Consider the following 25,042-nt stretch of genomic DNA (forward strand, 5'->3'; position numbering starts at 1 on the left):
CCATGTAAGTAGTGCCATTCGTTTCATGCCTAAATTCACTGCAGCAGTAGTGCTTTTGGAACAGCAGCCTGGATTTTCATCCAGTCAATTAGTGCCTTGCTAATAAGCGAGGTAATATGCATGATTGATGATATTGCTTGAAACGTATGGTTTGCCAAATATTAGGCAAAAGGCAGGACATTTCGTTACAAACCGTTCAAGAATGTTTGTTCTAAACGACATTATCCATCAACAACGTGAGACAGAGCTAAAATACAGTCTGAAAACATCTGACAAGCCTTAACAACGGCTAACAGCACCAATTCCTGTTCTACTTCTTCAACATGCTTGTTAACAGCCAGATCCACCTGCCGCCAGCCCAAACATCGTCTGACAGCCCCATCACTGTTAGAGAATCTGTTAGGCTAACATTCCCTAACAGGCACGCCTGTTAGCCGCTGTTAGACCCCCTATGAGTTGGTAGGGCTAAGGATGCTGCTGCGTCTTCATCCGAGGTCGTCACGGCCAATATGAGTGGCAATATCTGAGCATCTCAGGGTTCAAAGAGAGGCAGGCTGCTTGAAGGGGGCAGGGTGAACACCAGGGTTAGACAGGACCTTCCTAAAATGGTCGGGTTGCCGGTTTTCCCCTTCCCATGCCCGTCGGCCCCGCCCGATAGCGTTTTTGCATATCTTTCAATTTCTGTTGGGTGCCCCGATAGCCCATCCCAAAACCTGTCGGGTGACGCAAGAACGAAATTTCGCTGTGTGCCGCTTGAAATTACATTTATTCGTATTTTATAGATAAGGTAGTGTGCCCTTCACTTATGTATCTTGGATCCCTGTACAGCAGAGTCAAAGGATAAAGAATGCTACCACTACATTACATATTTCCATCCAGTTATATTTTTATGAATGCCATTATGTATCGCTGTAGCTGTCCGTCGCCGAAGGGCCCACCGACGACCCATGGCACCCGATCGGGTGGTCCTAGCGCCCCTAACCATGTCGGGTCCCCCGACGGGGGCCCTCCGGGCCCCGACGGGGGCTCCCGATGGCCGTTTGGCATTTTCCCCCTTTTTCGTCGGGTCCGCCCGAAAGCATTTTCAAAGCCTGTCGGGATTTTCAGGACAAGTGCCATTCCTGTCGGGACCCGATCGGGCTGTCTCACCCTGGTGAACACCGTCAAGGGTGTGGGCACACAATAGTTGATCGCTTGGCCCCCGCCATCCCCAGTAATACATTTAGATGGCTCTACCTTCGAGGAATCCACCAGATTCTAGATCCCACCGGACAGAACCGCACTGCCACACTGAGACTGTCCATGTCATCGCCACACTGAGAAGAGCTAAAAAACATCGTTACATATTTATTTTATAATTTTCGCAGCTTTCCGCAGTTTCCACAGCCTTTCCGCAAAGGGGCTCCTGAATACGAAAAGTTTCCGCAGACCTGGTCAAGTTTCGGCTCGTTCCCTGAGCGCAACATATACAGCACCTTGTTCAGAGTAAAGTCAAATTACAAAGTTGCGCGTTGTTATACATAAACTTAATTAAACATAAGAACAGATAAGACGTTTAGAGCCTTGTCGGTGACATGGACGCCGCTGTTGGCTTGGAACAGCTATTTGCTGTGCATAGGGCCGTGCCCGCGTTAGCCGTGTTGCAACAGCTCAGGATGGATTTCAGCCAGCAACAGGCGCAAGAGCTGCTGCACAACCACCGGGAATGTCTTCAGTTGGGCACGTGTAGTTTTGGGTCGAGCATTGTACGCATTGCACACAGAAACCGAGGTGCAGCATCTCTGTAACATCGCCAACATATCCGGTACACGGTGGCAGGCTTGCCGAGCACGAAATGAAGGGGGGGTCGCATCTCACCATTCAACTAAGCATACATGTGCTCGGTTGAATGCTCGGTAGCGTGCGAGTTTACCTATCAGGATGTTTGTTTGCATATCCCTCCAAGTGAGAGGGCTTGGACCTATGCTGATGTTCGTTACAAGAAGTGAACTGAGGACTGATGCTACACGTCATGTATACACGTTGCTTAACTTGCAACGTGACGCGCCCACGATGAAAAGACTGCACGTAATTCGCCCATGCGCCGAACTACACTCACATTATACTGCTGCACTATTCTCTCCAGTCCTGCCACATTATGTTTCACCGACGTACTTCGGCACCTTCCACATCTATAACACGGTCAGCTGCTTCACCAAGGCCCCCATATTTGTACAGTAAGAAGAATGCCTGTAGATAAGCGCTGCTGTGCTTTGACCTGCTCATTGTGGCCAGAAGACACGCCTTACATCATCCATAGGCCTAGCATGTTTACGTCTTTGCGAAAACCTTCATAGCAGTGCGGCACCGGTCTCTCAGGAAAAACAGCAAGAATTAGAGGGCCTCTTAAGACATACGCGGCGAGGATTGCCTTTTCAGGAGGCTATTTTCATCAGGCCACTTAGTGCAGTGTGGAATATGCTTCTTTTCACAAGTGAGAAGCATCCGATCACCAAAGACTCGTGACCTGCGGCACCTGGCCTGCTCGAAGTGCCTGGAACAAGTGACTGGTGGCAATGCCGTTGGAACAGCATGCCGTTGACGTCGTTGACGTCCTTACTGATGCGAGCAACCTTGGCATCGGCTATGTCTCGTGGCTACTCAACCCCGTTCAGGGCAGAACGATTAAGTCCTGCAGGAACGTGCACCAGTTGCTGAAGTCACGTCCAGAACTGCACCGGCGGCTTACCCAGGTCTTAGATGACTTGGAGGTCGCTGTGCGTGCACTGCAACAGCCTGGTGCGCATGACGAGCTGGTGACGCTGGCAGGGAAAGTCGCTTTACGGCTCTAATCAGAACATTGTAAGGTTCTTTAAGCTAGACAATAAGCCCTGTGCGGTCCTTCCCTTGTGTCCACCGCATAAGTAACGTCCCTAAACCAGCCGAACTCCTGTGTGGCCCGCTCAACACCCATAGCCTTCACGCCGGGAAAACTCAGTCGGTAAGGTAAACCCTTATCACTGTTGAATGATTGTCTGGAGGGAATCTTGGCCCCTTTCGTGGGTTGCTAATTGCTGTGTATTACGACTTGCCCATTCTTGTGCCGTCTAGTCAGCATCCAAGCTACCTGCAGGACTTCACCAGACCACCCTGCTTCCTATGACGCGACAGCATCTCCCAGACCTCCCTTCGAATGACGCGACAGCATCTCCCTGAGTACTCTGGGTCCTGCTTCATTGACCCCTCCTCATCCAGTCACCCATATCCGTAGAGACATACTATCAGCCATCACCACCAACTCAGCATGCGAAACTTACTTCATCAACTAGACTTTATCTCCACACTTCAGCAGCATTATAATTAGGAAACCTATATCTCCCGAACAATGACGGGGTCTGTCTAGAAATCGAACCCAGAAACTTCAAATGCTCAAAGGTGTCACCAAACCAAATTAATAGATCGTTCAACACTTTGGCCAGATAGGGCTCATCAGCAGCGTCGCTTAGACCACACTGTGCCCCAATCGCTCCAACGCCCATCTGGAAAGTATCCAACCTCTAAACTGTCTTGGCCGCTGGAGCTACTGGCAGTATGGAGACAGCAGATGCTTCTACCCTGGAACCATTCAATCGCTGCGCACCTGTTGTTAATTGAGTTCCACCAAGTACCCCAGCCATCATTCTGGCAGGCGTCTGAACAGCGTTGATATGAGGTATCTAAGAAGCAGCCGCCTCCATAGTTTCCATTAGAATAGGCCAAGTCTTTCCACCAGTTGCACCCATCTGTCCGGACAGAATTAAGGTTAGGAGGGAAGAGGCGCATGTAGCTTAGGTAGGCAGGGAGATAGAACTTAGTTTCGATGGTAACTAATTTGAATCCCGAAGAGGTGTACATGTACAAAGAGATTAATGTCTGTATACATATAAGTACATCTATACACATATGAATTGAATTTAATTGAATTGTTACAGAGTGGGAGGCTTATGGGCCATTTGAACACATATTGTCATTTCTACGATTTATCTCACCATACAGCACCATCCACCATTACCACACTGTACTACGCCATACGAACTGGAAGTCCAAGGCGGATGATCCTGCCTTCTAGGATCCCTCCTCATCCATTTACCCGAACATCTGCAGAGACAGAGGGTTCAGCAATCGCCACCAATCCTGCGTGCGAATCTCGATCCATCAACAGTGACCTCAACTCCACATCTCAGAAGCAAGCCATAATCTCACGCGCCCGACAATGTCGGGGATCTCCCCAGGAAGCGAACCCAGGACCTTAAAACTGTATAAGACATGTACAGTAGTGTAAATCATGATTCTGGTCTGATCAGACCAGAATATATGTTTGGACTCCTAAGTCCGAATCCGGTGAAACCTGCATGAAGACGCTTAGATATTAAATATATCTAACATTTCTAATATCTCGGGCTTTTGAGGTCTGAACTGGTTAAACTTTAAAAATTTGTTTTTAGGTGAGCAATGCATTACAGCCATACAGGTGCTATCGCATAATTCCGATACATGGGTACATCCGATAATTACAGATTTCCGTGTCTAGGGAGCATTATAATTATGATAAAATTCATAATTTGAAGGTTAATATGCTATACTTGAGCCAAGCAAGAATAGTTGCAAGGAAGAAGGCCTTATTGGTTCCGGAGACACCCGACCCCGGGGTCCAGGACATTTGAACATGCTCGGTGCACAGATACGCACGCGACGGCCTTATGAGAGCATAAATCATCCATATGAATTAATACATGTAGGTTTCTGAGCCGGTCCAGCTAAAATAGTCGCTTTGGCTTTGGGTCGCGCCGAGAAATTGTCAGGATTGCGCCCGCGACGCTCGAATGTTCCGTGTGATGTGATCCGCAGGCATGTACAAGTTTTATGCTTATTACCTATGTCATTTATGTTATCTTAAATGAATCTTAACGAGTGCGGCGAGACATGTCCTTGTTTGTCGACAAGATTGGGATGCCGAGCGCAATCGAGCAGAACCTAGGCGTGCGGCGCAATCAATAACTGCTAAGGCAACCTTAAATGAGCCAAGCGATGATATTAAAGTAGTTATTGTGGCGCTTGTGGCAGGATTGCGCTATATGTGCTCGTTCTGAGGGTATCGGCATTACCGTATGATCAACTGCGGAGGCGATTTTTGACCCCCATCGACATTTCACATTATTGCGGTACAATGACACAAGAGTAAAATCTGCGACCCTTGTCGTACATATAGGACTGGAATATGAATCCAATGCAATTTATCGCGCTAAATTCCGTCAACCGCCGAATTTCTGAGGCTCTTAGGAAGGCAAAACTATCGGAATTAGGCGATCGCACCTGTATGGCTCACACGCATAATTATGATGTATGCATACATCACAATCATTATTAATAAATAAAGCCCTAGCTATATCATGTATAGCTTTTTCATAATGTATGTAGTAGCATAGTAGCCCTAAAATTACTACGTATACTCTATGTGCACATACTATACATCTATACACATGTATATAGCTACGACTGTTACTAGCAAGCAAAAAGGTGCAAAGTGTTCTGTTAAACTTACACTGCTTGTACGCATTTGCATTCCGATCCCGCAGTTCTCGTAATGCCCTGCCAGGGTCGTTGTCTGGGTCACCCAGGGGAACACCACAATGCGAATGCCTGTAAATCTGGCCACCTAGGTCTCCAGTTATGGCGATGTTTCCTATGCAGATAGTGAATCCGTTGTAACCGTAGTCCATTACTCGGTCACAGTTGACGCCCTTTTTCCAGACAAAGTTTTTGCTGGGGCATCCGGAATTATCATATCCCATGATTGATGTCATAGCCTTGTTGTAGTGCCATTCCCAGCACCATTTGTCGAAGGCTGCGCAGTGCCCATCCACATATGCCCTGTATACATGTGGGAAAGGACATGTACATAGGGTATATAGCTATATAGAATGTGTACGTGTACGTGTACGTGTACGTGTACGTGTACGTGTACGTGTACGTGTACGTGTACGTGTACGTGTACGTGTATGAAGCCAGGAACAGACATGGAGAGATGCCGGTGGACGCGCTTCGCGCGTATTAGTAGACGTCATGTGTGCCGTACTGTGTATCGGCTACTACATAATCCTCCCAGAGGGATTGGGACCCTCCCTATGGCATAAACATACCGGTTACCGACCGTTTGGGGCCCATTAACCCAACTGGCCGGTTGAATGGCGTTAACGGCCCGGTTGGGTTAACGGTCGGTTGGGTTAACGGCCAGTTGGGTTAACGATCAGTTGGGTTAATGGTCGGTTGGGTTAATGGGCCCCAAACGGTCGGTAACCGTCATGTTTATGCCATAGGGAGTATCCCGGTAGCTCGGGAAGCATCGTTCGCCAATATTAATTAAAGGCCTCTAACGCTGCAGGAAAATTTTAGTAGAAGATTTAGAACTATGTATGTATTTAGTTTTAGCGTTTGTTCCCGCTTTGAGGGCGTGAAATGCCGTGTCATTGTCCCTAATAAGTCATTGTCCCGGCATTTCGGCCGATGTCCCCAAGCAACTGCTTTGCGTCCATGTCACTAGATTGGCGCAATAGGTTGACAAGGTCGTCCATATGGCACCTTTCCTGGGACAAGGCATATGCCTTGATGCATCCTCCAATTGGCACGCGGTAAATTGACTTAGATTGTTTGCCCTGGCAAACTTATGTACTCCAAACTCATCCACTGGAAGATGCTGGCTGTATTTCTTGCGTGGGCGATCTTGTCGCCGACGGGCGATGTTGTCCAGGGCATTCCGGTCAAACTCGTAGGCGCCGACCTCATTACCGTTGTCCATGGACATTGTGTTGGAAGGATACGTTAAGGTTCAGATAAAATGAAGAAATGAAGAAGCGCTCCTTCATAGTATGGAGATGGTAGAATCTTCAAGCAACTTTTGAACGACCAGGGAGAGTTGCTGATAGGCGAATTTGTATGAAGCTATAGAATTCCTTTATTCTTTCAAGGTAAATGAATGCTTATGTATTCGTCTGTTAGTAGCGTGAAGCTTTGAACACTCTTTGTACGGCAGATTCGGCACAATGTTTTGCCTCATTGCGATGTTGCCTGAAAATTTTGAACAGAAGGGATCACTGCTCATGCTGGTGCAGCAAGACATGCGATGGTGTGGGGAGCTCTTTGAGTGGTGGGACTGTGGAAATCCAGTTTGTTTCGCCCGTAACAAGTTTGTTACGGGCGAAACAACGTCCCTCTGAAACGTTTGGATATGCCTATGCAACACATTTCCTCAATTTCATGAACTGCAAGTATTCTAATCCAACATCACCCCAATCTCAGTGTAAACTAGTCTCCAAATGTGCCTGCACAAGACTGTCACCCCTGTCACCCGGCATTCACATTGCCTTAACCTCCTCAAGCTTGTCGGGGTGTGACACGTGGGCATGAACCTTGTGACAATGGGCATTGTCACAAAGAAACTGGTTGCAATCAGAAATGCATTTTTGCTCATGCCAGGTTACCGACATCGGTTACCGATTACTGGGGACGGTTAACGGATAACGGTTCGCCCGGTTCCTACCGACCGGTTACCCATCTCGTTAACTGAACCCGTTAGGTCGGAACCGGGCCGGAACCGGCCTGGAGTATGCCATTGGGCATCCCCCATCCCCCTACCCTTACCAAACCAAAACGAAATGGGGATGTGTACTTGGGGGGACATATACGTACATATAGCTATATATAGGGGGAATACATAAATACATAAAAATACATATATGCATAGTTACTTACCACGGCCCATACGCATATGAAGTCCCTGCGTTGCAGTTCGATCCACATTCCTCCCTGTTGTGCGCAAGGCCGAAATTGTGACCCAGCTCGTGCGGGAAGGTTGTGTCCGTGAGATACGTTGCTTTTACGACTGACTGCGGCCATGACACGTAGGCGATACCCGCTGTCGTACTTGGGCCTAGCCAGGATGGAGCTACAAGCATGTAGTAGTCTGCACCCGTCGCATTCACGGACGGTGGAGGATTCTTCGCCAGGTAAGCCAGTGTTTGCTGCATGTCCGGGCGCACATAGCTGTTGCTGACCTGCATAGCAGAAGGATATATGCACAAGCACATGTGCAGTTACAGGCTGCATGTGTAGATAGAGATACAATAATCAGTTGTTCCACATCCCATGCCAGGAAAGGAATGGGAAAGGTAATAAGGATTACTCCGAGACCCTGGCGATGTAAAGGTTGGAGTTGCCGTTATCCACCACTATGTTAACAGTTTACACATGCAGATATGAGGTATCTGCTGTCCACGGCACCTCTAAATCCCGCCGTGCGTGTTGCAGACGTGTCAACTTTGAAAGTATGCGACCGAATCCGTTGGTCCAAACTGCCGGCCTGAAAGCGCATACGACGTTTGAACTTGCGACGACCATCTTGTCAGAAGTCCTCTAAATCATAGGAGGATCATCAGACGATGTTAATATCGTCGTGCTAACGTTTCCAATCTGCGACCTTCTTTTATATATGATGTGTGAAACAGGTGGGTGTATCTTCGCCCGTGGCAGCTACCCTGCGAAACCCTGCCTTCCCCGGTATTTCGGGGCACCCTCATCCAGTCACCCTAGTCAACTTCTCAGTGGATCGCTCAGGTTCCGCACCCACCACCAGCATCCAACGGAATCTGCCGGCTCGACAGCGGCCCTACTCCATTCCTGGTCGGTTCGCAGGTTAACTTTATCCCAGGTCACCACCGTCCATCCACTAGGGGCACAATGCCTTCCACCATCGGAAGGAATTATGACCCTAATGGGTATCGATCCCGGGACCTCCCAGGGGCAATGGTCGCGCCTTATCAGTAGTGCCAAACCCTATATCCTTCTGATTGCACAAAATTACATTACGTACCTTAACGTTAGGGACTATGCATCCTATAAAGCACCGTCTGGTCGGGTCTGGAGACACTACTGCGATTTGCGCTTTAAAATCTGGATTCGACTCCTGGGTAGACCCCCGACATTGTCGGAAATGTGCACGTGAGATTATGGCTGGCTGCTGAGTTGTGGAGTTGAGGTCACAGTTGATGGACCAGATTCACACGCTGGATTGATGGCGACTGCTGAACCCCTGTCTCTACGGATGCTCGGATGCTCGGATGAGGAGGGGTCCTAGAAGGCCGGATCAAACGTGGATGTGGTGGATGGTGCTGTATGGTGTTCAATCCTAGATGGCAATGCAAATGTGTGCAAATGTCCAAGAAGCTTCCCACTTTGTGATAACAACAACAACATGCAACTTATGCACTATGCGGATGGATGGGTGTTAAGCAAAAGGCCTGGGCGGCGGGCGGTGTGGCGGGCCGCCAAGCAAATAAATGTAAAATATACAATGGTGTCTAACTAGAACTGTAAGGCCTGCAATTGACGCTTCGCTTACATGCTTGAATCGCCTTTACTTTAACTTTGTTTATCAAACACAAAAAAACAAGTTAACCAGTCTCAGCTGAGCTGCAGCAGCTACTCACCATCCCAATCGCAAGGAGTACAAGCTTGAAGCCAGCGTTAGCACGTGCTAGGGCTTGGTTAGTGTTGGCAACGCCCGTCCTTATGGCCCCCTCAATGCCAGAGTACCATGTATTTTCTGGAATGTAGACGTTCAGGTAGAGGTATGCTGATGAGTCTCTGCGTGCCTGCAGCACCCTACGGGTGCTGCGATGATGATTACTGCTGGTGTTGGTTGCAGCCGGCGTTGATGGTCGATTGCAAGGCAGCCGTGGCATCCCCCGATGAACAATGTCATTGTCGGTGTCATTGCAGACGTACGGTGGATGCCCCGCTGGTGGAGATACCGCTCTGCCACGAGCAGCAGTTGGCCTGCATTGATAATATTGGCTTCGTAAGGTGTACACAAGATATATAAGGGAGGTCGGTCCGTCGGTTAAGTTATAAGGTTGCGTGCTTCAAAACGCTGTCCCCATATGATAAGTGATCATGAAATAGCAACACTCACTACGACCCAGAAATTTGGCGACAAACTCATGCCCATATATATGTCCTGTAAAACCCGTAGCAAGCCTATGTTCGTTGGTTTGAAACCCGCATATGTGCATGCATATGAACGCACCCTCTATGACTTGAGTCACTGTGGTTGTCGGCTTCCTCGTTGCTTGCAGCAGGCTTGTAGAAGTAATGTCGATCACCATGAATCTTGCCACCGATAACCACGGGTATCAATGTAAAAGTACCATACACAGCACTGCTTATTGTTCCATGCCAGACGCCTCCTGCACCCATCAACATGCATATGAAAGGGCAGCACCGACCGCACATAACGGCGCTGATGTAACACGCGTACGGAGGCTACTGAAGGCCATCAGAGCGCACTGGAAAATAAAAATAGCAGTAAGCAAGCTGCTGTGATCCTGCGATGACATGACATGCGTGCATGTCGAAATGGCCTGAAGGAAAGCAACTTGCTTGCCCGTATGTGTGTGTGCTTTTCCAGACAGCGAGAGGGGCCTCGTGACGGGGGTGGCGGCCCCCTTCCCCCACCTGCGCCCTTCAGTTACAGTACGGATTGCTGTTCAGGTTGTGAAGGGCTTGATTACAAGACTTCATTCACATCCGGCCCTTAACATATATATAGCGGAACAATTATTGCATGTCTGCAGGACGAAACATTTTTATTAGGTTTTTGTTGTGTGTAGCAATTTGCAGTTTTAGGTACAGCGACATGGATACGCTAGCAGCCAGGCAAGCAGAGACATACATATATAGGCAGGCAGGCAGGCAGGCAGGCAGGCAGGCAGGCAGGTAGGCAGAGACACATGCAGGCAGATCTCTAGAGACACAGGCAGACAAATAGGTAGTCAGACAGACAGGCGGGCAGGCAGGATGGGCACCAAATTAAAGGGCCTCTGCCCTGAACTTGTGGCGCCTCAAAAGCGCGTACCTGTTGCACCCAAAAGCACATATCTGTCAGCGGCTGTTTCAGACAGTAGCCGCAAGCAAAACATCAGCGGCATGCTTTGCCAGGGTAACAACAACCTGCCACTCGTCTGTTGCCGAGCCCTAATTGAAGATTTTATAGGGCAGCTCCATCGTTTGAAGCCGCGGTCGCATGGGTCGCCTGCCGACTTGGTCTTAATAACTTACTAAATACCGGCGGGGATATCAACCGCGATCCGTCAATCTAAAAAACAAGAACTTTGATTATTAGCAAATTAAAATAAATGGCTGCCCCTACAATCAGCAGACGCCAACTACGAGCAGGATAACTCACCGCATTTCGTTATCACAACGCTGCTTGATGGATCCTGCTCAAGCCTGCCCTCGAACAGCTGGCATGCGGAGGTCGACAAGGCGAGCTTTCCGGGGACGGTTTGCGACCCAAAAGCAGCGGCAGAGGGTGCTCGCATCCTTGACGCGCACACTTTTTTGCCCACAGCCTTTCCGCTTACGTTCACGGCACAAAGTTCTTTCACACCCAGCTCAGCATCGTCCTCCAAGTTTCGCGAAAGGTTGGTGGTGACGATTACACCATTGGGCAGCGTGATATCGATGACGGCGGATTTCCCCTTTGTATTGAAGCCTTCACCGTTGATTTTGACGATGTTCAATTTGCCGTCCTGTTGAATTAAGACCGTCGCCATCCATAGCAAGCGTGTGGCAATTAAGCAATATTGTTAATGCGTGGCATTTACAGGACCACACATGCATGGACCGGACAGTAGTGATTCAGGTGTCATAAGAACAACCAGTTGAACAACCATCAGCGAGTAGTATCAGTACGTGTGCGTCTGATTTGACACATACGTTCATGCATATACATGTACATGCATACACGATATTGCGCATGGTTTTTACTACCTGGTACTGCCGACATAGGAATCACGGGAAGCTCTCCATAAAGCAACGAACACTCAATAGATAGGGTAAATAGATAGGGTAAATCAGTAAAGAATGTGCATGCACACAGACCCGTTGATGATGCGTCATCAACGCGTACGCTGTGTGCATCAACACATAAATGCAACGGCCGCTTTCCTACAACAGGCGTATGAAGTCACCACGAGGCGTGCAAATCACCGTACCGCCGCCGCCGCCTAAGAAGTCTTCCCTGCTGCTGCTGAGTCCGTCGTGCAAATCTGCTTGTTGGCTTTTGACCTGGTTTCATACCACATGCATTTTGGCTATGCATATAGGATGCTTCAAAACTTAGTCGTAGATAGGAAGGTTCAGGCGACCTTCTGCAAGTTGTAGGCGTTGATGGGTGGGATATGGAAGTACGGCAGTTTCTATCCAGCTGTCGTATTACTACACTAGATACGTAGCTAGCCACATAACCAAGCATCGATGGTGCAGCCTATCTAGGCGCCTAGCAACTGGGACTTGCCTGGCTCCTTGGTAGCACCGCTTTTGGGGGACTTGACAACGTGGTATTTTCATTCGATGACGAAGATGAAGCAGTGTTATCGTCTAAAATTCGCCTGCTGGTGGCAAGGCGCCGATTGGGCCCAACCGTTGAACTTGCGTCAATCACTGAAATGTAAGACAGCATCTGCGGCTTCGAAGTGACAGTAGCGCTACTGCTCTTACTAATCTTGCTAGTCTCGACGGACGTGGCGGTAGCTCCGGGAGCAGCAATTGTCGATTCCTTTGTAAACTCGTCCACAGCGCTGCTGTATGCCCGTGCACGCTCCCGACGGACCATTTGGTCAACGGGAGCGCAGAGCTTTCCAGGTTCCTTGCATAGCTGCCACGATTGGTGCTGGATAAGGCTCATATTGCAGTCTTTGAAGGCAACAGCAGAGTCTGGCAAAGCTGTAAGACACAATGGATATGTAGTGGACGCGCGGTCATCATCATTCTTTGTGGTCGTCGCCGTGATAAGGAAGCCGTCGCTGCGGGAGGTATCCTTGCCAGCAGCCACGTTTGCCGTGTAATCTGTGTCCACGAATGGGTGGAGAACGGAGCGAATCGAACATGTTCATCAGCTATACAATGCTCGGTGTGCCATCGTACATTTCTGAAAGCAAAATGCATCGCATTTGTACACGCCCTATGGCAGCCATAAACCCAGTCTCTAGAGACTCCCCATTCATTACCGCCCCCCTCATGATGTATGTACAGCTTTTTTACAGACGCGTGCAGCTAGCGCCATGCATGTGCGCGTGTTCTATCACGACTTAAAAAAGTACCGGTCGGTGGATGCAGATCCCGTGATAAGCCCAGGATGCTACAGTGCGGAGGATTAGGATAACATGTAGTGAAGCCTTCCTCGTTGCCTTGATGGATGACAAAAGCAGTGTTTTTTTTTTCGTGGAGGCCGATCCTGAATCTGTTACGAGTTCCATATATATGCCATCAGTCCAATACGTTTATTACTGCCAGATTCTTTTTCTGGGGGGGCAAGCCCCCCCAGACCCCCCCTGCCCACACAGGGTACCTGATACACCAGCACATATTTAATAAATATTTCATGAAGTGTTACCAGCATCGCCGCTACTGGGTTTTGGCCTGCCGGTGGTCAGGAATGCTTTGACGCTACCCTGACCAGCTACAGTAGTTAATTCCTTGGGCCCCATCGCTCATTTATAACTTATTTATACTAAAATAGAACGTCTCTGGGGGCCTTCGGCCCGCCCCGGCTCCGTAACGACCGTACCAGGCCTTTACCATGGTCTATGACGGAGCGCAGAACGCAAATATGCCATTTTATTACGGAACCGTAATATTACGGAAAAAAAATACACTGGACAAAAGGCATAGCAATGCCAAACAATGAGCCAAACAATGAGCCAAACAATGAGAAATTCGATGCCCTATAGCTAGCTGGAGGGAGGGACAGGGAACTTGTTTGTGGCGGTGTGGGTTTGTCCTCCCGGCTAGCCACCGTCCCCTCAGCCTTCTTACCAAGCATCATAGCTGCAACCGGCATAAGGCGCAAAGGTGCAGCCTGCTCGCATCTGGTCGCAATGTTCAGCCTATTGTCGGATACTCCGACGCACATGGGTGTGCCGCCTTCCACTGCTGTTGTGAATTCCATGCGAGTGTATTCGGCTGCTGATGATATCTCCATGGGAATGAACCGGGCTGCCCGTACAACCGTTGCTGCCTGTAAAAATACAATAATATTACACAGCAGTGCACTTTAAGTAATGGGAGGTTTCCATCATTTACCCATATAGTACATTATACGGACTCTGTGAGTCAACAACATGTGGATAAATTACTTGTGGATGAATTACAGAAAAGCACAGGCTACTTTATGGAAGTGCGGAGCCCTATTTATGGAAAAGGAAGCCATATAATATGGAATTTGGACCCCCCCCCATTTTCCCAGAGTGTTGGCCAGCAGGTAGAGATAGGCAGCTGAGACACAGTATACGTGCATGTGCCTCGAAACCGCTGCTCCTCTCTCCAACCCCATGCGCCACTAAACCTCTACTCACTAGCCATCCTAGGTGTACATACATGCGCTAGCTAAAACCATGCCGGTAAGCTTCCAAGCAGCAGTAATAACTTATGCTGTTCGTTGAACGAACCAAAGCTAATCCATGTGAACATATGTTATGCATAACATAAGTTCTGGCCTATGATAAGCCCATAGCGCATGGATACAGACCGGTTAATGATAATTTTACGCTGTTCCTCCATTGGAAGTCTAACATGATCATGTTAGACTGGTCATGACCACCGCATCTTCAGTACAAACCTGCTGGGGCGGTGACGAGCTGCTGGGCTCGGTGCCAGAAGCAGCAGCACCACCACAGGGCCGGAGCCCCACTACTTGGGTGGATGATGAGGCTGGAGGAGAAGAGGGGGTTGCCAGGCATAGTGCTCCGTCCATGACGACGAACACATCAGTCGACCATTCCGTGGAGAAGGCCTTTGCCTCATCGCTGAGCTGGAAGGCTGAACCTGCATGCATGCATGCATGCATGTGTCCTTAGGTAGCGATGCGGTATATGGGTTTCAAAGTTCAATGACTTCAGGAATAAAGTTTGAGCTCATGGACCTGTGTTCGTTGCGGTGGACTGCAATCTCCCGTATGATGGAGTATGTAGGCGTGGACGGACTATGTATACGTAGGGAGTAAAAAACCTTTTAATTTGTTGCTTATGGCAGGGCCCAGTCCCTTTACTGATCATGCATTATGCATTATGCACACACCGCCATGCATGCTGGATGGCCGGCAGGATGAGTGGTATTATACGTTTTAGGTGACAACTGATTCTTCTACTGTACCGTAACAGAAAAGGCAGGAAAACCTACCTTCCTGTGCGCAGAAGGCCAAAAATGCTGCAAGGATGAAGGTGATGATGAGCCGGCCGCCCTGCTGGGGTACTGCTACACGCGTACGCCATTTGCCCTCCATCAGCAGCAAGCGTCGCTGGTGGGTATTGATGTAATTCGTTTGAAGCACCATCTGCCCGCTTCCGCTTGCTTGCCTGTTGCAATAATGGCAGATAGGGCGATGGGGGAATAAGAGTTTTGCCTTTAGAGCCACATTATTGATGACGAAGAATGGTGTTATAGAAGCTGGTCGCCGCCGGGGCGGGCTGCCGGCGTTTTCGTTGACGTGTATTTACCTTTTATGCGCCTTGCGTCTATATAGACCTTCTATTTTCAGGCCTATATATTTTATCAATGGCACGATCTAAATGCGATTCTATACCGTGATCAATGTATATGACATACATTTCTTGGCAATTCTACCCTGTCCCACCTCTCATGCGATGACCCTGCTGTCTATATAACATGTTACATGTAATATACTATAGAAAAAACTATGTATAATAACTATGCAGTACGTCACGCGCACGCTGCTGCTGGACCCCTTAGGAAAGCGTAACCGCTCGCTCAAGATAGGTCCTTCTGCTTTCTGACCCAGCAGGCTGTAGCTGGCATTATGGAGTGTTATTAGTGTTATTAGTTCGGATTGCCCGTCCTAGGTCCGTCTGCAGATGGGACATGCAGCGCCGTTGAACATATAGGAAGGTCCAGAAAGTAAACCATATTACATAGAAAGTTAGTACGGTAATGCATTGCTATTTACATGTGGAGAAACGTGTACGCACAGAGCAACGTCCCCGACGGTCGTCGATCGAATCACTGCTCCCCAACGGAGGCCCTTGCGAGCGAGCTGCCCAAAAGAACAGGAAGCATAGGTAGATATGCCACACATTCAATCTAATACTATGCATTCATACATTAAATAATTCACAGCAGCCATATGTGCGCAACTGAGCGAAAGCCTGCCAGCCGCGGCAGGCAGCAACACCCAAGTAGTGTCCTTGCGTAGAACACAAGAAGGCTGGGAAGTAATCAGCTGTATTTGATATATATGGAATTGTTTGGCTGCGTCTCACCTGATACAAATAGACTTGCTTGCCGGGGCGCCGTGGTGTCGGGCAGATAAGCCAGGTAAAGCAGTTAACTATGGACGGCTATGGACGACTTGGTAAAAGAAGGCGTAAATAATGAAACAGCCAGAGAAAGGGCTTATCCCAGCGCAGGAAAGGGTTTGAAAATATCTTGGTACCCTAAGGATATTTATGGTCGCCTATGATTAGTAGTCGCCGTTATCGTACAAAAACAGAACGACGGGGCGAACGCGTTGCATGGCGGGCCTGGGCAACTAGCTTACGGGCAGCTACCCCGCGGTTCTTTCGGCATGAAACGTTTTGCACAGCAATTCTCCGCGGCGACGGCGGGTTTGTGCGGCAGCTTCCCGGGGCGGTTTCCGCCATGGACATTCCATGCATACGCACGGCGGGCAGCAGGCTGCAACGCGGAGCAAATGCGTCTGTGAAATAGGGTATAATAGGTAGTTTATAGAGTGGACGGTCCCCATCTAATAGACAAACGAAGGAACGATGAAGAATTTTAAAGACGGCTATGTCGGCGAAATATTCATTCTCGTTAGTCCGTGATTCTGTTTTTGCAGATCTTTTCACATTACTAATGGGCGTCAGTAAATGTTTTGATCACCTGTCGGCAAAACCCTCGTATAATAGGTAAGGACGGTCCCTATCTATTGTTATTCTGACGCATGTATAGATAACGCAAATCCGCTCAGCTGCAGCGCGGTCACTTAGCAGGTGGCCTCCGTTCGCAAGCTCGTGATTCCCGCGCTCTGATGTAGTAGCTGTACATCGTCAGGCATGAATAACATCGATATAAATATGAGCCAATAAGGTGTGTACAGAGTATGGTAGGTGCGGCAGCTACGTGGTACATTGCGCAATGTACCACGCATGCGTGCATTGATGACCCTTTCAAATCGCCCACCGCGCGCTGTAAACATGTTTTGTTAAGTCAGTATTGTATGTACTGTATATCGAGTGGAAGAGAACTCAATCTGCATGCTTTGGGACTCTCATAATAGCTGTCTTCCTGATAACACGCTTGCGTGATAAACACGCGCGTTACTTCGTTGCTTGTTGCCACATCTTTGCCCTACGCATGTATGCATGGTTCTGGTCCGCGCAGTAGGACGTGTCTATGAACATAGGTTGGGCGCTTGCGCGCGTCGACAACACTTACTTCATAGTAGGCCTTGCGCACTCGAACGAGTGCCTAACAAGTCGGGTGTCGGCTTCTTCGAAGCCGGAAAAAGGGCGGGGGCCCCTGCATCCGTACAGGCCGGTAGCTAGGGCGGCACGTTTGACAATTGATGTGTCAACGTGGTGGGAGCTATGCTTGTTGCAGCAGTGCTGATGCTGTGGGAGCTATGCTTCCGCCCCACAGCCGCGAGCTTCATCGCGTACACTGCAACTCTTCGGAGGCCCCGAGCATTGGCCCAAGTAATTGCACAAACGAGCAGCTTGCGTACTTCATAGGGAAAGAAAGCAAATTGTCGGCCTGCTGGTGGCAAGTCGGAAGGCCCGTGCATGCAAATGGTAACGCAAACTGTGTGTTCGAGTTATCATACGCCGTCAACCCAGAATCCAATTATGAGATACGCTGCACCTTTTGAGATTAAATGTAGCCTGAGAGGCGTTGATGTGACCTTGACCTCGGTCAATGGAGGCAGCCAAAGTTGTTTGTGCTCATACGATTGTTGTTGGCTACAGGCGAGATACCATGCAATAGAGAATGCACACACACACACACACACACACACGCACCCCACACCCCACACAACACACACACACACCACACCACACAACACACACACACACACACACACACACCACACACCACACACACACACAACACACAACACACACACACACACACAACACACAACACACACACACACACACACACACACACAAACACACACACACACACGGCCGCACGGCCACACGGCCACACGTCCATGGGCAATCCTACAGGTCGGGGGCCCCCTCGGCGCTTCGCGCTGGGGCCCCGCCCAAAAAGGCATGAAACAGGTCCGCCACGATTGCATTTCGGACAATTCCTTACTGGCCCTCTTCCGAAAAGCTCTCGAACACTGTATATATAGATTTATATGAGATATGTTCGTATGGCGAAGTATAGTGTGGTAGTGGTGGATGGTGCTATAAGATGATAAATCGTTGAACTGACAATGTGATAAAGCGGCCCAGAAGCCTCCCACTCTGTAACATTACAAATTACAAATTACAAATTACAAATATGAGATAGGATATGCATCTGCAAAGGGTTTTGCTAAGAGTAAGAAGTTTGATTCACATTATGAATTGGCCTATCTAGGTTAGCTTCTTGATGACTGCAGCCAGCAGCGACTTGCTGCACTTGCTTGCTTCTTGTGCGGCCTGCCCGCTGTCTTGACAGCTTCCCACCATAAAATGGTGTTTTAAGGACTTCATGTTTAACGCGCGCGGCGAGGGCGCGCTAGTGTACTAACGCGTTTTTCTTACTGGCGGTCTCTGGCGGTCGCTTGCAACGCTGCGAGCAGCGGCTGTCGAATAGCCTAATGTGAAGACACGGGCGCAATCGAATGAGTCATTGTCGAGAACGGAACGAGAATAGCTAACCAAGCGATGGCCTTCTTCCCGCCCATCCCCTTCCGTACATACATACACCTTTGCCGTTCGCGCTGCACTGATTGTTGCATGCCCAGGTAGGCAAGCGGTAGGGGGCAAACCAGAGACCACGCACCTCAGCAACCTGGTGCAACCTGCATTAGCGCCGCCTCCTTGTTCGCCTTCATGTCGCTTTGTAATATTTGCAAGGACCTGGTCCACTGCCCCTTTTACCTCGGGGTTCAATCTTTGGGGGTGGCATTAAGCACCTGAATTCCAGCGCCTTGCTGAAAGCTACCAACACTTTGGCTCTTTAATGCCAGCCTCAAGGCCCCATTGAGATGCATACGTACACAAGCCAGCTTCTTGGAAAACCGCTGGCTACCTGCCCTAAGGCACTGATTGAGTCGGTAACCCATGGGTTACCCATCGGTTACCCATCTTCAACCCCCCGTAACCCATTGGTAACCCGCTTGTAAATTCCTACCTAGCAGGAGGGGTAACACGGCCCCAGGGTAACCCCCTCCGTTGCCCTGGACTATGGACATGGGCCTATAGGCTACTCGTCTTATTTGCTGCGCACTTCGTGAATTCCTCTTAGTACATTTCTGTAAATGTACATGTTGCATGTACATGTTGCACCTACAGTATCCCGGCAGCTGCCCGGATGGCATGTCCCACATTCCCTGATGTGTCCCCAGCCACACATTGAGCGCGAATCCGGCCTGGGCATTGTACGGGGGATTGGGGATCAAAACCTCATCCATGCAAACCGCTTTCCACCTGGAGCGAGTGTAAATGTGATCTGCGTAGTGGAGATAATCATCATCATCATCATTAAAAATGTGTAAAATTACTCACTCGCCATTTGCAAACAGGATGAAGGTGGGTTGCTGTGTAAGTCACGCCAGCTGGCGGGCATTCCCCGTGCGGAGGGGAACACACCGTTGTGTCTGAAGAGGTTTCGCCGCCCCTCATACTTCACATTCGCCTCATGCAAGCCTCATACTTTGCATGTACACACTTGGCAGGAAGAGGGGATCCAAGCTGCACCCATCCTCGCTATCTACCTACCTCCCATCACTCACTGCCAGCGCCGACCGCAGTGGCATGAGGGGCCCTACCAAAAACCCCGGACTTGTCGGGGGTTCGGGCCCTAGTACACACAGTACCCTATACATACACGCGTACCTACACCCCACCACAAACCGCCACTAGGAAAACTGCCCTGCCCAGCTTCGCACCATGCCATCTCCAAGGCATCCCCACGCCCACAACATCGTCACCAACACCACCATCTGCAACAGCAACACCCGCAGCAGCAGCAGCAGCAGCAGCAGCAGCAGAAGAAGAATCAGCTATCGCCGGCTGGTAAACTCCGGCGCCGCAAAGCCCTTGCCCTTCTCTTTCTTGACGCGGCTGGCCCGTTTCAGAGAAATCACTTCATCGCCGTCGTCTCCACCCGCTTTGGAGCCGCTGCGCATGCCAACACATGAGGGTGGGGGATGAATGACCCGATAGGTCAACATGTTCATTTACTCTACTCTTAAGCGGATCCAGATCCCCACGATACGACTGTGCTCTAAGATCCCCACCCGATGCACACCGGTTGATCACCCTCACCCTCACCCTCGCCCCTTTCCCTTACCTCTCACTCTTCCACCTCATTCCCAAACCCCCGGCAGTCCCCTCAGCCGTTATCAGTCGCGCGCTCAGATACCCGGCGGCCACCGAGCTAGCTAGCTCTGGAGGGTTGTCCTCATCAGGTCACCAACGGCCCGGTGGCGGACTGCCGGTGCTTGGCAGTCCGCCATACCGACCCCAACCCCAGGTTTCCGAGGGCCGCCCAGATGAACCCCCGACCCGACCCCGGCACCGACCCCAACAACCCCTGACATGTCGCGTGTCCACCTGATTGACCCCCCGGTGTGCCCCCCCCCCAATTCCAGTGTTACCCCTATCTCTCCCACCATAGACACGGTCCAAGTTCTTTACCCTAAGTCTCCAGTTCGCCTCCACTCACCCGGCTGCTGCCGTGCTGGTGATCTCCTGGACTGCCTTCTCCCGGTCCTCCTGCTCCTGCCGGTTGTCCAGCCACTGACTGATGTTCATGTAGGCAACCTGGGTGAAGGGAAATGAGGGAGGGGAGGGGAGGGGAGGTGCGGGCAGGGTGGTGGTTGTGTGGTCCGGCAGGGGTGCGGAAAACGGTGGGAAGGTAAGGGAAGGTAGGCAAGATGGGACGACAGTAAGGGGACGAGGGAAAGGGCCAACATCAAGACGAGACGCCAAGGTTGGGCGCGAGCAGGGCATGACCAATAGTTCCAAAACCCAGTGCATCGTACAAAAAATGGTTTAGGTCAAAGGACGGGGTGCGTTTGAGCAGTTGGGCTGTGGAGCTGCGATGTTCTTTCCGTGCTGTGCCACACGCTTCCCCTGAAGAAATTCTCTTGGGGTTTGGGATCGTAGCGTAGCTGGATTAGTGGGATGGCGCGGGTCTAGGCGGGTAAGAGGCCGAGCAGTGGAGGGATGGAGGGGCGCGTAGAGAGGCAGTGTCGCAACGGATGTACGGCGAGAGTTCCAACTTAGCAGTGAATTTACGTATGCACGTTGCTGCTAGTTGCTGCAGTAGCTACTCACTCCTCCCGTTACGACCACCAGCAGGAGAACCACCACGCCAAAAAGCAGCGACACAAAAGCTTGGTCGATGCCGCTTCCAGCACTGTTGGCCGCCAGGATTTCCACATCTTCCGGAGAAAGTGTTGGAATGTTCTGAGATATCACTTCATCAGCATTGGCGCGCTGTGCCGTCAGGCCTATCGCGCCGAGAGCGACGGAAATTGCAAGTGGAAGGTTTGACATAAGAGCTTCCTTTGGACCTTGCTCATTTGGTTCAATAGACAACCTAGCTTGCTTGTGAAAGCAGTTAACCACCAAGACTCGCGTGCGGCACGGAACTGCTGTGCTAGGCAGCTTTGGGGCAACAAAAGGCCTAACACGGTGAAGCAAGATGTTTGCCACCATCATGTTTATGTTCCAAATGATTATGGGGATTCGTGTGCATAGGCATTTGGGTCCATAATTGAGATCCGCGGGACGCTCGTCCGGCATTGACTGATTGGTGAAGACATGGACCTGGCCACATGCAGCGTATAGGCGAATAAACTACATTATAGCTGGCATCATAGTTTGGGCAAGGTTCGATACTTGGATATGAGGTTTACTGTGCCCGGTGCTCAGAGAGTTTTACATATCTTCGGCAAAAACGCTGTAGCTTAATGGGGCTGCTCGCATACTTGCTTTCATTGTTTCACATTGTGGACTCCGGCGTTGACTATCTAACCCATCCGGATATCGGCAGCATAGCTAGATTAGGTTGACCCTCGGAATGCGGCTTTCGCAAGAGCTCCAAGACCACTGTTCCTAGAGTTTCTGAAGGTTGTCTCAAATCAAATACTAATTCGACTCGGCAAGGCAGCAGTACGGCGGCCCTTATTTGCAACATCCCCTCTCCAATCCATCAAACGCATGTGGGTCCTGGTGTCAGGCTGGCGCCGATTCGACTCTATACACAACACAGAGTATCATGGATCAGTTACGCGACGTGCGTGGCACCGAACATCCCATAAAATTGCTTTTAACCCTGGCAGACTGAGCTCAACTGGCAGCTTCTCTTTCTTCACTTCTCACCACGTGGAACTCTTGCAAGAAACGTTAAAAAAACTTCAGCACCGTTGCAAGCCGTTAATCACGTTGATTTCAGGTTAGAAAACCGAGAAAACGGAGAGAGATCCAGCAGATAGGGCACCCTTCAATAAAACCAAGCGGTGACGATTAGATATGCCGTACATCATCACCTCTGACGGAAGCAATCCCCCAACCCCACCCCACCCACCCAAACCTGCCAACACCCCGTCGTACAGAATGTACACATATCTAATGTAAGCACGGCACGCGCCGCCCATTCACGCATACACCGGGTAACCCTTCCCGGGTCCATCCGTACAGGAACCACAACCGCCATAACGGCCTTAATGTGCATGTCTAGACGCGTGCGGAGTGGGCCCCCTGCCTTCTCAGCGCCCCCCTTCAAAGCACAACCTGCATCTCCTCGCCCTCCGGCTGGTGAACCCTAACTGGTTCAGCGCTATTATTTCAGCGCTACAATTTTTTACATATCAGCGCCACACGTCGCAAAGTATGTATGTCGCCAGATATATCGCGGCTTCCACTCGGGTCCCTCTCCGCCCCTTCCAGAGTTTCGTCACATCCCGCACTCCGCGTCAGCTGATTCCTCTCCGTTCCAACCAGCTCACTACCCAGCCAGGTGGCTAAGTAGCTAGGTAGCTAACGCGCTCAGCTCCTTCCAGGCTCCCGCCTGTAGCCGTTTCCTGCGCCCTCGCGTACAACACTCAGTTTTCCATATGAAATCCACACGTATCACATTCATGAAATCGACCTCTTTCTTGTTGACATCCATTATACATGTAAGATTTTCTCCGGTGTCCTTTCATTTTTAGTTTCGTTTTTTGATCACATTGATTCGTGAATTAGCTCGTCCGTACTTCCGTAACTCTAAGCCTTATCCCCCCTCCAAGCCCCCCAACCCCCCACCCCATGCACACACAACGGAGGGTGCTGGCGGAATGCGGCCGCATGCAACTCATACGCACAACGGCACGTAGGTAAGAACCCCGCAGCAGAAGGAGTACTAATCATCGCGAAAAGCCCGGTCGTACTACCGGTAGTTCCGGGTAGCCCCCCCCCCCCTTCATCCCCTCCATTTAGGAGGAGTGGGCCCCCTTATCCCCCCCCTCCCCCCTTCCTGCCGCTCATTACTGCAGTACAGCACGCAGCAGGTAGCTCATATCCGCCCCGCCCAGGACCTCCTGCCTAGGGGCGGCAGTGGGCAGACTCGCCTCCTCCCCCTCACCCCCCTCCAGGACGGGGACGGAAGAGGGGGTCAGAAACACACCACCTCCACCTCCACCACCTCCACCTCCACCACCAGCACCAGCACCACCTCCACCAGCACCTCTAGGCAAGGACCCGGAGGCCCCTGAGCCAAGACCAGGATGAGGAAGAGGGCGAGGGGGCCCCGAGGTCGACGGGCCGGCACCAGCACTGAGTCCTGCGCCGCTGCCTCCAACTCCGCCTGTTGCTGCTGCTGTTGCTGATTCCATGAACAGCTGCTGCTTCTCCTGTCCCGGGGATGGGGGAAGAGGTGGGGGGGGAGGGGGGGACAGCCGGGGGCCGCGGGTTATGGGGGTGGGGTGGGCCGAGAGGATGGGGAGCGGGTGAGAAGTAGGTTTTGGTGTGGAGGTCTGTGGGGAGGTCGTCATCACTTGTGCACCCCCCTCCCCAACCCCCTTCCCCGGTCGCTCCGCACCATTGACACGCACCCGGGATTGTGGACACCGCGCAGCAAACCCAGTTTTCCCCCCCCCCGGACATAGCCCCCCCCGCCCTCACCTTGAGCATCCGCATGACGACCTCCTCCACCGTCCCGTCCACCAGCAGGCGGGTGACCGTCACCTCCCGGGTCTGGCCGATGCGGTGCACACGTGCCACCGCCTGCTGCTCGATGGCGGGGTCCAGGGAGGGCTCCAAGAGGAACACGTGGTTGGCACGGACCTGGAAAACACATACACACATACACACATACACACCCGGTGGGCGGACCGGGTAGGAAAGCGCGACGAGGGAGGCGGGGAAAGGGGGGGAAGGGGGAAAGCCACTGAAGCGAAGACGTGAGAGCGGAAAGGAAACAGAAAGCAATCTCCAACAACCGTGTACGACACAAACACAAGCGGTGCACTCCCACACCCACTTAAACCCTCCGCACACCAGTGTCCCTGGTCTGAGCCGCTCTCTTGCAACCCATTGTCGTACAAGTGCTGAGTCCCTCCCCTCGCGCTCCCTCCCACGCCCCTTTCCCCCCGTACACATGCATAGTCACATACACACACGCTCTCTCCCAGCCCCCCTAAAAGTCGTACCAGCGTCAGTCCCGCTGCGCCCTGACGCAAGCTGAGAAGGAATACGCGGCACGAGTCATCGTTGAGGAATGCGGACATGGCACTTCGCATCTT

The 25,042-nt window shown here is 50.9% G+C and overlaps 3 protein-coding genes across 3 annotated transcripts; all 3 read right to left on the reverse strand.

The window, feature by feature from the left end:
* Nucleotides 1–803: 803 nt before the first annotated feature.
* On the reverse strand, nt 804–15,406 carry VOLCADRAFT_107831 (uncharacterized protein; the record flags this gene model as incomplete). Its single annotated transcript, XM_002957807.1, has 14 exons — nt 804–820; nt 939–1,150; nt 3,620–3,761; nt 5,561–5,889; nt 7,768–8,069; nt 8,885–9,031; nt 9,501–9,702; nt 10,100–10,259; nt 10,928–10,960; nt 11,258–11,603; nt 12,497–12,921; nt 13,891–14,092; nt 14,693–14,898; nt 15,253–15,406. 14 exons carry the CDS (start codon nt 15,404–15,406, stop codon nt 804–806), a joined length of 2,877 nt encoding a protein of 958 aa, XP_002957853.1.
* Nucleotides 15,407–19,776: 4,370 nt separating this feature from the next.
* On the reverse strand, nt 19,777–21,984 carry VOLCADRAFT_107832 (uncharacterized protein). Its single transcript, XM_002957808.1, has 3 exons — nt 21,591–21,984; nt 20,977–21,074; nt 19,777–20,429 (listed from the first exon to the last, which is right to left on the reverse strand). Exons 1-3 carry the CDS (start codon nt 21,975–21,977, stop codon nt 20,312–20,314), a joined length of 603 nt encoding a protein of 200 aa, XP_002957854.1. The 5' UTR covers nt 21,978–21,984; the 3' UTR covers nt 19,777–20,311.
* A 2,438-nt stretch (nt 21,985–24,422) lies between these two features.
* On the reverse strand, nt 24,423–24,578 carry VOLCADRAFT_48760 (uncharacterized protein; the record flags this gene model as incomplete). The annotated part of the gene is made up of 1 exon (XM_002957809.1): nt 24,423–24,578. A coding segment is annotated over one exon (156 nt), but the record flags the coding sequence as incomplete, so codon positions are not given.
* Between the last annotated feature and the right edge of the window lie 464 nt (nt 24,579–25,042).

Source organism: Volvox carteri (genome assembly GCF_000143455.1).
Source record: "Volvox carteri f. nagariensis unplaced genomic scaffold VOLCAscaffold_80, whole genome shotgun sequence".
NCBI classification, from domain to species: domain Eukaryota; kingdom Viridiplantae; phylum Chlorophyta; class Chlorophyceae; order Chlamydomonadales; family Volvocaceae; genus Volvox; species Volvox carteri.